Source organism: Gouania willdenowi, chromosome 4 (genome assembly GCF_900634775.1).
Source record: "Gouania willdenowi chromosome 4, fGouWil2.1, whole genome shotgun sequence".
NCBI classification, from domain to species: Eukaryota; Metazoa; Chordata; class Actinopteri; order Blenniiformes; family Gobiesocidae; genus Gouania; species Gouania willdenowi.
The window spans coordinates 22,500,759-22,515,193 of NC_041047.1; the positions used below are offsets into that span (position 1 = coordinate 22,500,759).

Sequence of the window (14,435 nt, forward strand, 5' to 3'; positions counted from 1 at the left end):
TGTGAGATAAATAATATAATTATTTTCCTGACTGAAGAGTAAATAATAGGATGTCTCCTCATGCCCTATTTGCAGTGATCAAACATTCTATATTCTATTCAATTTATCATCTATAAGGTTGTTACTGTGAATATGAATTTATCAAAATGTGTAGCTTTTTGTGAAGTTTAAAGTCCTGCAGCATTGCAGTCAAATGTGAGTGTGTGTCGCAACCTTTAGAGTCAGTTGTGAGGAAGTACGGCCACGTTTAAAATCTGTATGACTGTGGGCCTCCAGGAATATTTCATTTGACATCCCTCCTCCTAATTCTAGTGACTTTATTTTATTATGTTGCGTATTATTTAATATATCAATTTATGTGTACATTTTGGATTGAAATCTCTTAATAAGTTCAGTTAATTTATTAAAAGTAGTAATGAATGATTTCTGAGTTACTGTTGTACAATTTAGACTTTTCAAAAGATTATTTTAGACGTGACAAAGCATAATAAATAACACCTGAATGGCCTTTTTTTTTATTTTTTTCCAATCTGTTTCTTTGAGTAAAATTTATATTAATGGCAATAGACATATCATTGATAAAGGACTACAATATGTACTATGTGGTCATTCCTGCTTCATCAGATCATTGGCCTTGATAAGTTTTAGAGATTTGTGTCTGTAGGCAAAACCAGGTGTGCTTTTTTACTGTTGAGTCAAAATTGTTGCAAAAGTGTAAAAAGTAGATCATGGCCAGAAACAAAGGAGGGGCTCAAGATGAATCCCTGCTTATCACTTTAGGGCTCTTTAAATAGGGGGCTGAAGCATTTAAATGTGTCAACCAGTCCATCACAAAGCTAAGACACAGATAACTACAAATATTTAAAGGAAGAAATCATTTTAAAGACCTCTAATTACCTAAAAAAACACAACATGTTTTGAACTGCAGGCCAAACATCCTCTTTAACTGCCAAGTACTTTCATTATAAGAGGCATTAACAGCTGGTTAGGAACTCCTGACTGTTGCTTTGGATACATTCCCACTTCAGTGATGAGAGCTGACTGGAAGAAAACACTGTGAGCACTGTGCAGGACGATCGGAGAGGGCGTGTCCATTAAAATAATATTTAGAAAAAAAAATCAAAAGTACACGCAGACATCGGGGCACAAATGATCTAAACGCCACCTCCTCTTCCTTGATATAGCATTTAATTTCAAATTCCACTTTAAAATAACCTGAGCTTGAATTTGTGCAAACAAACACTAGTGAGGTGAGGTGGAGTTTTCCACTGCTTGCTGTAATATTCCTTGCTGCTCTGGCTAAAATTATAGCCAGTTTTTGCCAAGACCGTCAGAAATAGAAGCACTCCTGTGTTTGAATGTGATTTCTTTTTCAGCGTGGAGGACAAAAGCACATTTTAAACAAACACATCATCTGTTATCCTATAAGATTCAAAGAAAAACATAAACATGTGACAGGAAATCAAGCATGTTCAAGTTCAAACAAGGATTTTTCTAAATGATTTTACCAAATTTCCATGACTTAGTTCTGAGATCTATTCAAGATCATTAGAGCGCAAAAATGAGTGTGACCCTCCAGTGTACTAGTGTAACAGAGGTCTGACAGTGTGCCACGGTTAGTAGCAAATATGTGGCACAAAGAATGCAAGTTGTGTTCATCACTTATCTATCATATAGCATCGTACAATGGCGAAATTGCCTTTGACACTATTTTTTAAATAGCGATGCATCAGCTATTGAATGTAACATTAAACAACATCTAACTAAGTGCTACCATGTTTAATTATAAGATTACAACTTCAATTTGCAGACACATTTATGAAAAGCGATGTACAACGCAAGGTGTTATGGTTAAGGGACTTGCTTAACGTTCCATAGTAAAAGCAAAGGTCAGATTTTAAACATTAAAATAAAGGCAGAGGCTATCCGTATGGTTGCCGTATCAATATAACGACATTCTATCCGTATGCTATTTGGCAAGTTTAGGTCGCGTGATAGGTCAGTCATTGGCTTCTTTAGGTCGCGTGACTAAAACTAAACATTACACTAAACCTAACCCTAACAATTGTTGCGATATTGGGTTATGACTTAACACATAACCCTAAACCTAATACTAATCCTAACCCTAAGACGCTGTAAGCTATATTTCTAAAACTTTTCCCAAACAGTTAAATTCTTTCATGACTCCAAAACTTTTCCAGGTATTTCATGACCGTGGGGACCCTGAGGGGTTACCAGTCCAGAACAGAAGCTGAGCTCTAGTGTCTCAATCATTTTCACTGTGATGGATAAACTACACGTCTGACAAAAACAAACAGGTGGAAGGAGGATGTAAGCTGCACGGTCATTTATTTTAATAGTTTGGGCCTATATGTGCATGTCTGTGCTCGCTCACGTGTCTCTGGAATGTATATTTGCAGCTGCGAGGATATTGCACAAATGCATATTCACGACACTAAAATGCATCCACCAGAGAAGGGCTGCAAGGTTCATAGTGTGTGTGACTATAACCATCTCTTTCCTTCTTGTATTTGAGCATAAAAAAGTTTGCAGGCTTGTGTGGGTGAGTGCATGTTTTATCACACACTGAAACACCTGACTCGCTGCGAATGAGCAGATGTGCACACAGACTCGCATATTTCTGCAAACCCCAAATCAGCAAAGGAAATAAACATGTCCCTGCACAGCACCCATGACAGACTGGGCTTCAGGCAAAAAAAAAAACGATACATGGTACAGTGAGGGACATGTTTGATGGTGCGTTTGTGGCTGCAGGAAAACAGAGGAGGAGAGCGATGAACAGGAAAAACATGGTTTAAAGTGTAGGAAATGTTTGGAGAGACAATCTAACATCTATAGATCTGCAGAAATGTTCATTCATGATTAAATATAGGAGTTTAGTACAGGGGTTCTCAACTAGTCTCACCCTGGGACCCACATTTTGGTGGGGTCATTAAATCTTGACCCACTTTTTTTTAGAATTCAATCAACCAAATTTAGCTTTTTTAAAAATAGCTGTTGAAAGCAAACATACAACCTTTTTTAAACCACAAATCTAGATATTTTTCTATCCAAAATGCATTTCACAGCATGCCTGTAAAAAGAAAAGAAAGTTTATTTCAAAATAAAAGTCAAGTCCAACATGAGAGACATTAAGTAGTTATTTATTTTTTACCAGCTGTCAACGACCCACTTTTGGGTCCCGACCCACCAGTTGAGAATCGCTGGTTTACTACAGTTCTGCGAGAGCTCATTAAAACTGAAGTGTTAAGGCTTAACATTACAATAAAGCAAATTACGCATTCTCTTTAGCATTAATATCTGAGAAATACATTTATTTTTCCATCATCATTATTGCTATTTAAAAAAAATAGATTTATTTTGAATATTACTCTGAAAACATTGGATTTTTTGCACCTAAATCTATTTTGCAAACTTTAAAGCCATAACATCAACATCTATTCATTAGCTCTAATAATCTCCCTCATATACACTTATAAAAGCATACAACGCCCATATTCAGCAGGACAGATGAGACAGGATTAAAGTTGTTTTCGGACTCTTCCCATCCTGTGAGACCGCCTCTCGTACTGTGCAACCCCTCTGCGCTCTGAGTACACAGCGTGATTTTCCATAACTAACATCACATCCCAGTGTGCACTTGGGATTTCTGAATGTGTGAAACTTTGTGCCGTGCACATCAAAAGCAGCCTACGCACACAGTGTGTAGATGTGAAACGAATAGAGTGAAACAAAGGACGGCTTGTTTGTTGTTGTTTATAACATCCCCTCTTGGACAGAGTAACGATATACAAAGCACATCCTGGCCTGTGGAAAAACTTATTTCACCTCTTTTCTTTTCAGTTTCTGTGACCTTCAGGCTTATTAAAATGCTGCAGATGAACCGTGACGTTTGCTGGGATCTCAGTGCCAAGTCAGAGCCTCCTCAGATAATCCTCAGCTGGGCTTTCTTGGACAGTTTATCCATGCATGCGGTTATGGGAAATGCTGTTAGAATGTACTATGTCCACACCTTCAGACAGTTATTAGCTGCGTTTCCATTACCCTTGGAAAAACGCAAAATCTAAACAGCGCATTAACAACAGGTAATGGAAACAATGAATTTCAACACTCAAATATCACTAAAAAGTTTTTACACTTTAATGAAGGAGGGATTTCAGACGTTTCGAAAGATTTTTTATGCAAATACACTTCACATGAGGTGAAGTACTTGGTCACATGACCACTTCTAGCCGAGAAAACATGGCGTGGTACGTGTAAACAGATGAGGAGGCCGAGACATTTTTTAGCACTATACTTACTACTTACGAATTATTACTGCCACATTAGACGTGGAACAACAATACGGAGTGTTATAAAGAGGTTTAGATCATCCATCTTCCTGCAGCGAAGTCTCACGGGATGAGATTTCGCAGAAGTTACGAGGCTTCTGCCCAAAACAACCTTCAATGGAAACTAGGGCTGAACAATTTTGAAAAATAATGTAATTGCAATTTTCTTCCTCAATATTGCGTTTGCGATTTAATATGCCATTATTTTTTCAAGGGCCTCTTTTCATGTATTTTTCAATGAACACAAGCAATAAATCAATCTGTTTCATCATGAACAGTTTTAGATTTATTTAAACTTTAGACAAATATAACATATAAACTTTAAAGCACAGATTAGAACAATAAAGCAAACAAATCTGTGGCTTTACCTCTTCAACATATCGAACTAACTTCACATTTCATGAAACATGTAAACATGTGGACTGCACTTCTTAAACACTCTCTGAACTTAACAGGACAGGACAAGACAGGACAAGAAAAATAAATAAATTAAAAATAAATGAAAAAATTGCAGCGTTTGCGATTAGAAAATCGAGGTTTTATATCGCGAGAATATCGCAAATGCAATTGATCTTTCAGCCCTAATGGAAACACATTCAAAGCGTCAACATTTAGAAGCATCACTTTTATTTTGCAACAATCTGTAATGGAAACGAGGCAACAACAGCATCCATCATATCCTGTGTTAAAGTCACAGTAAAGTGGTCATTATAACACTCTTTTCGGGGTTCTGCACTGCTTTATCTCGGGGTTCTGCCTCCTGCAGAGACTATTGGTTACTTTGAAGTTTACAGTCTGCTGCTGCCACCTCATTATTCTGCTGCCTGAAGCTTTTGGCTTCCTCTCTCAGTCTGTCTTTATGATCAGCATCTGGACAACACATGTTTTTTTTTGTGTTTTTTTTTTTTTTGGAGCACCACTCCCTCACTTTCACTGGATTGTTGTCCATTTGTTCTTCACCTGACGTAACATCAGAGCAAGCGCTCATATCTTCACACACGTCTTTATCTCTCTGGGTGTTAAAGTCATCCCAGTGATTGTAACCTCAGAATATGAGAAGAAATAAAGCCACCCTCGATAACCCTCGTGGTTATCTGATCCAGAAAGCCAAGTGAGGTAATAAGGTCTTAAACTCAGAGGACAGTCTCTGAGAGCCCTTTCCAGGTAAACACAGGTCTGACAGAAGCCAGCATACTGTTGATTAAATAAACTATCTAATATCACTGCAGATAATGACCTGTTGCTGCATGCAATTACTGAGCTAAGAATGCCTCTTTCAGACCTGAAGGTTGGTCCCCCTTCCAATATAATAACTATTCCACTGTGAGTGCTCTCTGTCACTGTGTTGACTCGGCTGAGCGGACTGCAGGCTGACGTGGCCGTTGGCTTCGGGAGGGCAGAGGAGAAGGAGGCGGAGGAGAGAGTGCTGACACTTGACCTCCTGACTGAAATTCCTCATGAGTCTCAGGGTCAACAGAAGCAGTGGAGATCGGCAAACTGGCAGTAATGTGCAATGTTCATCATTTATACTCCCTGCTGTCCAGGGACATTGGCGAAACGGTGCGAAATGAAAATGAATGAACGTCCCCGATTGATGAATAGGTTTGGTTGGTTAAAGTGTCTAGATTTATAAACATGTTTCAGTGTTAATTAGCTTTGAAGAATCTAAGGTTGTTGTGCAAACAAACAAAAAAACAAACAAACAAGTATTGTGCATTTTCCGATAGACGTGATACATCACGTTCGCCCCCTGTCCAATCAGGGGGCGATTGGACCCCCAGACCTTAAGCAGAATTGCATAAAGCCGAATTAATCTGTTTTTCATGTAAACCTCAATTCAGAATTACTATTTCCGTATAAACACAAATCAGAACACTTTAATTCCAAATAATTTCATTCTGAATAAAAAAAACTTCATGTAACCATGGCCAATGTGGCCTTTTCACGTGGGGGACATCTGAATACCTGGACTAGCTTGCAACCATAAACTTTACATTAAAACCCTGAGGTTTTGGCTGACGTGTGTCTAGGCTGGAGAGTAAGAAAATGTCTAGATTATGGGCGGGGCTCCTGGAGCAGTTAAGACACGCCAAATCCATACTATAGAATCTCCAAAGAGCACTCTATGCTATGCTAACTAGCTACTCAGTGCTCACTATACCTCTGTATTCACAATGCTCAATCCAAAGCTACTCACCACAGATCGCAGAGTTGACAGCTGCTAGTTTTTACAGGAGGGGCGGAGCCAACAATTCCAAAACGTCACAAACTCATTCTCAGCCAATAACAAAATTTGATTGTAATAGCCAAGTTTCAACCCATACAGGGCAGTCACTCTTACGTTTTTACAACAAAATACGCCAAATTTAAATACTTTGACTGAAATGTCAAGAGCTGGACAAGAATCTATCAACAACATGACTTCATACCAAATACATTTGTTACAAAATCAGCAGCCATATTGCTTCTGACTGTTTAGTTTCTGAGATACAAAGAACGAGCCATTACACAAACAAAACCATAGAATCCAGGAGCAGTGAGATCTGACGGGGGAACAAGTTCTGGGAAGAGTTTACAGTAGAAATAATGCTCCTCTGCCTGAAGACAAGCCTATTGAGGTTTTTAACTCTGTGGTTACGGTAGGAGCCAAATCTAACTAATGTTCCCACAGATTGAATGTAGCGTTCATTTAAATAAGAGAAGTTCTTTCATTTAGGTGGGCTTCATGGGGTAGGAATGGAAAATAAGATGAGCCGACGCACACACACACACACTTAAAGCAGAAACACACATGCTTCCAATTTCAGAGTTGTGCAGATAATTAACCTCGCTGCTCTCGGCCCATTGCATACACACTTATCTGATCCATGCATGTTGCCTACCATCTGGCACCAAACTACAAATTACAGCACCAGAAACAGTCTCTCACTGTCACTAGTGAGCTCACACAAAAGAATGGGCCCTGAGGTAACACACCTGGTGTGACGACACAAGCATGACATACAAACATGCTGAGAATCAACCTTAAGATCATAAGCAAGAGAGAATGGGCAGCAATAAAGATGCAACATCATTGACAGGTTTGCAAATGTTACAAAGTTACTATTTTTGAGGTGGTATGTGATGTATCTATGGATAACGCACACCAGAGTTTCTAAATGTGTGTGTTGGGACCAAATTGTTGGTCGTGCTTTAAATAATTCAAGAAGGAAACATCGCTTTATGCTGCAGAATATTGTCACCTTGCACAGTTTTTACTCACTAATATACAAAAGAAAAGTTAACTAACGCAGGGGTTCTCAACCTTGGGGTCACAAGACCCTGGGAGGGGGTGGCCAGATGCCTTTAAGAAACTAAACCAAACGTAACATATTTTAATCACTTTTTCTTGCCATATTTTTGCTACTTCCAATTCTCCATTGAATTTGAATGCCTTCAATGCACATTTTTTCCACTTTCAAGACATTTTCTGCATTTATAAACCCTTTCCTCCACTTTTCGCACCTAATGTCACATATGATGACCCATTACTGTCACTTTTAACCTCTTTTCACCATATTTCATGCTTATTTTTGTGCCAATTTAACCAGATTCAAGATTTGTCAAGCCCATTGTTTGCCAGGTTAAACTAATTTCTGTGGTTTTTAAATTCCCATTTCACCACCTTTTCCACCATTTTGAGCCACTTCTAACCCATTTTATTTCTGATTAAAACAATGATCTTTAAGATGACTATATACTATGGCGTAAATAATACTAAACGTCCTTGATAACAGTGGATACTATCCAGATCAATAAATAAATGTGGTTATCACAGATTCATAGAACAATGGACCATCATTTTTCTTACTTTATGGATGGACCCCAAAAAAGCTTTATTATTACCCTTTATTCCTCCTTATAGATAAACCTGTCTCTACATGACTGATCTTCAATGTTCATGTCTGTGTTCAACCACCTTCTGGTACAGTGGGGGTCACCAGTCTGTGGCACCTTTATTTTGGGGGTCACGGGCTGAAAGGGTTGAGAACCACTGAACTAATGCAAGGACGGAATTTGTTCCTACATTTAAAAAAAAAAAAAAACAAGAAACGTATTTCTCATTGAAAAACATGTCATTTTTTTTTATGTAAAAAAACATTAGGCTTTCATGTCTTTTTAAACTAAACATTGGACAGTAGCATGCATGTGATATACAGCATGTGCTCAGGCAACAGTGAGAATTGTCTACAGGTCCATGTTACATCAGAGCTTATAATATCTCTTGGTTACAGTGAAATACTAGCCGGAGCTTTGAGCAGGATATTGTTGCCAATAAAATGTAATGAGAAACAGTTAAAGTTAATTCCACTTGAACAAGGAACAGCCTGATCCCCTGAACCCCTAAACCCACAGTCATAATGATGAGATACATGGTTACATTTTTTAAAAACTGGTAAAAAAAAAAAAAGCCCGATGATATGCTCGTCAGTCTGTGACTGACAGGCTGATGATGTCAGTACACTGATTTCCAGGTTCAGTTCTTCTCTGACAAATCCACAAATCATCTCCAGCTCTAAATCAGCACCATGGGAAAGCATTTCACCACATGAATACAGGCGGCAGCCGGCAGCCAATCACAGGCAGCACAACCGTGCACGATAATAGCAGGCTGGACAAAACACAGCGTGGACAGCGTCTCGAAGTTCAACACTGGACTTGGTTCAATGTTTATGAAGTCCTCTGAAGCTGCTCATTTTAAACTGCAGGGTGGGGAGAAAATGACGTTGAATAAGTTCAATAAGTGACAACTTTTTGTCCCTTCTCAGTTTTTTCTGCTGCTTCTCATAACAGCTGTTTGACATGTTTTTCATAGAGGTAAATAAATCAGTGACACTATAAGTGTTAAACATAAGGCAGCCATTACGCTGTCATTATTATGACATGACACCTATCATTATCACAAATAAGGCGAAGGCTGCCATTAATTGTCTTTCGTTATCCTAACCTAGATCCCTCTACCTAACCCATAAAATGCCAACATAGCTCCAAAGGTGTCATAATTTAGTGAACGACACCTAATGACACCTTATTCATGCTAATGACAGATAATGACAGCGTAAGGTCAGCCTTATGTATAAAACTTCAAGTAAAGTGTTACCAATAACACAATATCCACATAGCCATATAAAATGAAAGATGTATTCATTCACTCATCTTCTGACCTGCTTCATCCTGTTCAGGGTTGTAGGAATATACAGTGACTATCCCAAGCTCTCACTGGGCACCAGGTAGGTGGAGAAAACACACACAAGCATGTGGAGAACATGCAAACTCCACACAGAAAGGACCCAAATGTACACTTGCTATAAGGTATAGATGTCCCAAGTGGTAAAGAAGATGAACTTTTCTTTTGAACAACGATGGAGAGGAGGAGGAATGAAAAAAGACAACACGGACTACAGAGAATACATGCTACATTAAAAAAAAAAAAAAAAAAAAAAGAAATGAAATTGTGTTCAGAACAATCAAAGACTGTTTGACCAGAGAGACAAGCTTTGATGTAAATTTTCTGTGTTCAAAACAGGGGACGGGAGTTGGATAAGCAAACTGCTTCTCTCGTCTCCTTTTTCGGCATGTACAAAACAAAAAAAAAAAACATAATAACAAAACTTCTGTGAATGCAACCATGTCGGAAATAAACTGAATAAATAAATAAAAATGAAAAAATAAATGTCCCAACCACTACACACAATGCAAAGTATTTAAAAACCTTGAATTATTTAACATTTTATTGTCAATACCCGACAGGTGAGATAATAGTGTGAACTGTCACATGACAAATACAGCATGTTATAACATTTCTATAATAAAGTGCATAGAAATATAATAGATGGACACCTTTGGTAGAGAATAAGTTAGTTGATTTGTAAATGTCAAAGTCCACCCTGCTGTGCCCTCTGGGTAATTTCCCGACATTGTTGACCACGTCTCAGTGCACGACCATCCCCCCACTTTCTCTAATTCCCTGCATTCTTTCATTCTTTAACAGGCGTGTGAGAGCCTTTCTCGCCGCTCTGCCACTGGGCTGTCAGCAGGCCTGTGCCCACCTGCAGGTGAGAAGCCTGAAAAGGCACAGAGTTCACTGACCGTCAGCTGAAGAAACATGGTGGAGACGATCTGAAATCATTGATCACATTATCCTGTGAATACATTGCAGATCAGCCCAGCACGCATCACTAGGATTTTCTCTTATTAGATTCAACAGATATGGATACAAAGCCAGATCTTCCAGATTCCAATTAAAGGCACTTTATACAGCAAATATTTTTATACAAAAATGTTTGAGCTATAATTTATTCTTCATGCATAAAGTGAATTTCGGCCGGTGTATTTGACTACACAACTTACAGAACGCTACGCTGCTCCGCGTTTCAGACGGGACCCTTTTCAACGTTGCACTTCTAAATAGGAAGGTAAATAGCAGCGCTCTGGTGTTAGCTGTGGTGTAAATCATCCGTGTAAATGGATCAGAAAGACAAGTGAAAGCATGTGAGCGCGTGCGCATGCCTCTGCTACAGGAGAACAACACTCACAGACATGGAGACACGGTTAGCTTAGCATGTCGGCAATTTGGCAGTAATATACAAAAAGAGAGCAAAAGATCGCAATTTGTAATTCCTATAACGCGGAAATAAGTCCTGGTGGAGATGCAAACAAAACACTACCTTATTCACCATAAGAAACCACCACACCACTGAGTATGCAGCATTTAAAGCTAGAAATCAAGCTATTGCTAAAGCTAAGCTAGCGCGGCAAAGAGCCATTGGGCTGCTGTTGCAAACTTGTATTACTACTAGTGTGGAATTATTCTACATTATTCACTCATCATGACAGTAAAATAGAGCATCTTAAGTCAGTCTACTGCAGTAATTCCTCTCAACCAGTAGAAAATGCTGTGATCACCTGATTATACATTAAAAAAAAAATACCGTTATATAGTGTGAAACCATTAGAATTTTGAAAAATATCGTGATATACATTTTTGGTCATACCGCTCAGCACTAATAGAGACCAGAGACTTCATTTGTTGATGCATTTCATTTCATTGTTGTTTTTAAACATTTTGAACTATTCAAACCAGCAATAGGGTAAACATCTCCCTCTGCAGCTCCTCCTGCTCGACTGAATGGTGGAGAGTTAAAAGAAAAATTTCCCTTTCTGGTGTTAAAGCAACAAGGTTTAAAAGAAACGCCTAAAGACTCCACAGATTGACTCACAACTTTGGATCACATCCCTGTGGTTTCAGGATGAGACAGTGGATCATAAAACAAAACTTTAACATCATCTGGAAATCATTGGACTAATGACACTCCAATAGTGTGACTACAGACAATAGAACATCATATAAGATGTTTCTTCTAAATAACTGGAGCATTATTTTTTTTACTCTGACAAACAATTAAACAACTTGAAAATATGTGGTTTTGTGAACTTTGAGGCTCTGAAATGATATAATTCTACTCAAATGTGTGATTGCTTAAAATATTACTCACATTTAGTCAGTAGTTGATTTTCTATCCAGCATTGACTGAACCTTTTTGGATAATGATAAGCATAAGAAGAGAGAGGAATAATGTAGCAACAGGTAGAAAACTTAAAAAAGTAGGTATTCCTCCAAATCTTAAAAAATGTGATTTCACTATTTAAACTATAGCTGCATGACTGAAATCATTTCACTGTTTACTATTGAACCCTTATAGCACACGTGTCAAACTCAAGGCCCGGGAGCTAAATCCGGCCCTTTGGAGCGTCAAATTTGGCCAACTCAAGAGAGTAAAATGATAGAAAAAAACACTTTTAAATCACAAACTAAGCCAGTTGTAGATATCTCAGCCCCTCATGAAATAAACACTCAATTAAAATCCCCAATATTTGCAAGAGCACAATTGTTTTTTTTTGTTTTGTTTTTTTTTTTGTTTAATCTAAAATTGTTTGGAAAACTCGCAATTTTTCCAAAATCTGGAATATTTTCCTCAAAATATTTCATGAAATTTCCCCAAATTTGGGAAAACCAGGGGCACATTCATGTAGAATTCACTCTTTTTTCCCACTTACAATCTGTGACCCACTAAATCAGAATCAGAATGTTTTTTTTTTTTATTCGCCAAGTACAGTTTAAAACAGCACAAGAATTTTAACTTGGCAGTTGGTGCGAAGAACATGCACACCATAAGGTCAAACTGGTTTGAGTTTGACACCCCCGCCTTAAATCTATTGTCATTTTGTCCCATCAGCAAAGAAACATCACACGCTCACCTTAGAAAGAACAGCATCTGATGGATCTATCAATGAACTCTTTACCTGCTGAATCATCCGAGATCAACCACAGTTTGCTGCATCAGCACATGTAACTATAAAGGAGATGATCAGGAGGACATTCACAAACATCTCTGGGGTGACACTCATTTTAGTTCAGGGGCCAAATACGGAGCAGTTTCATCTCAACTGGGCCACAGATTTTATTGAGGGAAACCAGTCATTTCAACATTATTATTCGTATAAATAATAGGGGTGTACAGATCCGATATTGATATCGGATATCGGTCCGATATCAGCCAGAAAACGAATATCAGATTTTATCGGACTGCATCTAAAATCTCCGATATAAGCGCTCCGATAAGTTTTTGTCCCCACCCTTAGTGGTTCCCACCATGTACTGATTGTAATGAATAAGTGAACTTGAATTGTTGACTATTGTTCTCTGTTTGAGTAATATCACTGGATCAAGCCTTTTCTAACATTCCACACTACAAAATAAGTAATAAAAGTATGTATGATTTGTGCTGATATCGGATCGATATCGCCAATACTCAAGGCTGCAATATCGGTATCGTACTGGAAGTTAAAAAGTTGTATCGGGACATCCCTAATACATAAAATACAAAACAAGTAAGAAACTGCCCATATATAATCAAAGATTGATAGATCTTCACCTTACTTTTCCGTGATTTTGTGACCAATTTATATTTAATTAAGGGAATAATTATGTATTAATTGAAGGATTTTGTAAACATTTTGCGTTTTTTCAACTGTTTAGTGTCATTTACACAATGATTCATGTTTCACTGTCATTGGACGCTCCAAAGGGTCGGATTTGGCCGGTGGGCAATGACACATGTGGTGTAGGTGATAGGAAGCGGAATAATAGGAGTCTCCTGAATTTCAATTAGCCCAGAGAGAGGGAGAGAGAGAGTTTTACGCATGACACACACACACACACACACACACACACACACACACACACACACACACACACACACACACACACACACACACACACACACCTCAGCTTTGCTGTCAAACCAACTCAATGTCTCCTTTCATCCCTCACACCTGCAGGCTCTCACAGTAAAAAAAAAAAAAAATAATAATAAACTCTTATTATGTTTGTCAGAGTTGCCTCTACCTGGGCTGAGACCCTTGTTAAAGCCCACCAGACCTGCCGTTTAACAGCCCATTTGTGCTGAATCTGCAGAAGGCGTCCTGATTAGAGGTTCAAACCAAAGTTGACATGCTGAGCAGACAACATGCATCTCTTTCATCTCAGCTCAGTGTGCAATTTAAGTGCCAGGAGACACGCGAGGTGAGGCACCGTAAAGGCGCAGCAGCAGGTCTCTCCATGCGCGCATGTTGTTGTAATTAACGCATGCGCCACAGATAAATTTCATTAAGGTGCACCCCAAAGACCATGCAAAGAGCGAATAACTCCACCTCTCTACATGCAGAACAGTCGCATCCTTGTTGGAGCGGCGCTCACCAGATCGCAATGCGCTCCTTCGGGTAGTCCAGCCCGTCGATGCAGCCCAGGTAGTAGGACAGGCTGTGCGCAGCGTTACGCGCCACGATGGCGATCATCACCTTCGGTTGGAGCAGGGATGACTCGGGCTTTACCTGCAGATCCTCCACCTGCGTCACCAGCTCCGACAGTCCGCTGGACATGAGCGCGACCAGCAGCGCACCCAGCACCCCGAGCCCCACCGAGCCTGCAGCCCACATCCCGGCTTCCAGATTCCGCCCGGCCTGGACCTGGAAGTCCTGAGA

The 14,435-nt window shown here is 39.1% G+C and overlaps 1 protein-coding gene across 1 annotated transcript in view; it reads right to left on the bottom strand.

Moving 5' to 3' along the window:
• colgalt2b (collagen beta(1-O)galactosyltransferase 2b) overlaps nt 1–14,435 on the bottom strand; it is a 28,201-nt gene extending 13,766 nt beyond the window's left edge. Inside the window, exon 1 of the mRNA XM_028445395.1 lies at nt 14,152–14,435. Coding sequence (XP_028301196.1) covers nt 14,152–14,390 — 239 coding nt within the window. The 5' untranslated portion in view covers nt 14,391–14,435. The remainder of the gene's footprint in view (nt 1–14,151) is intronic.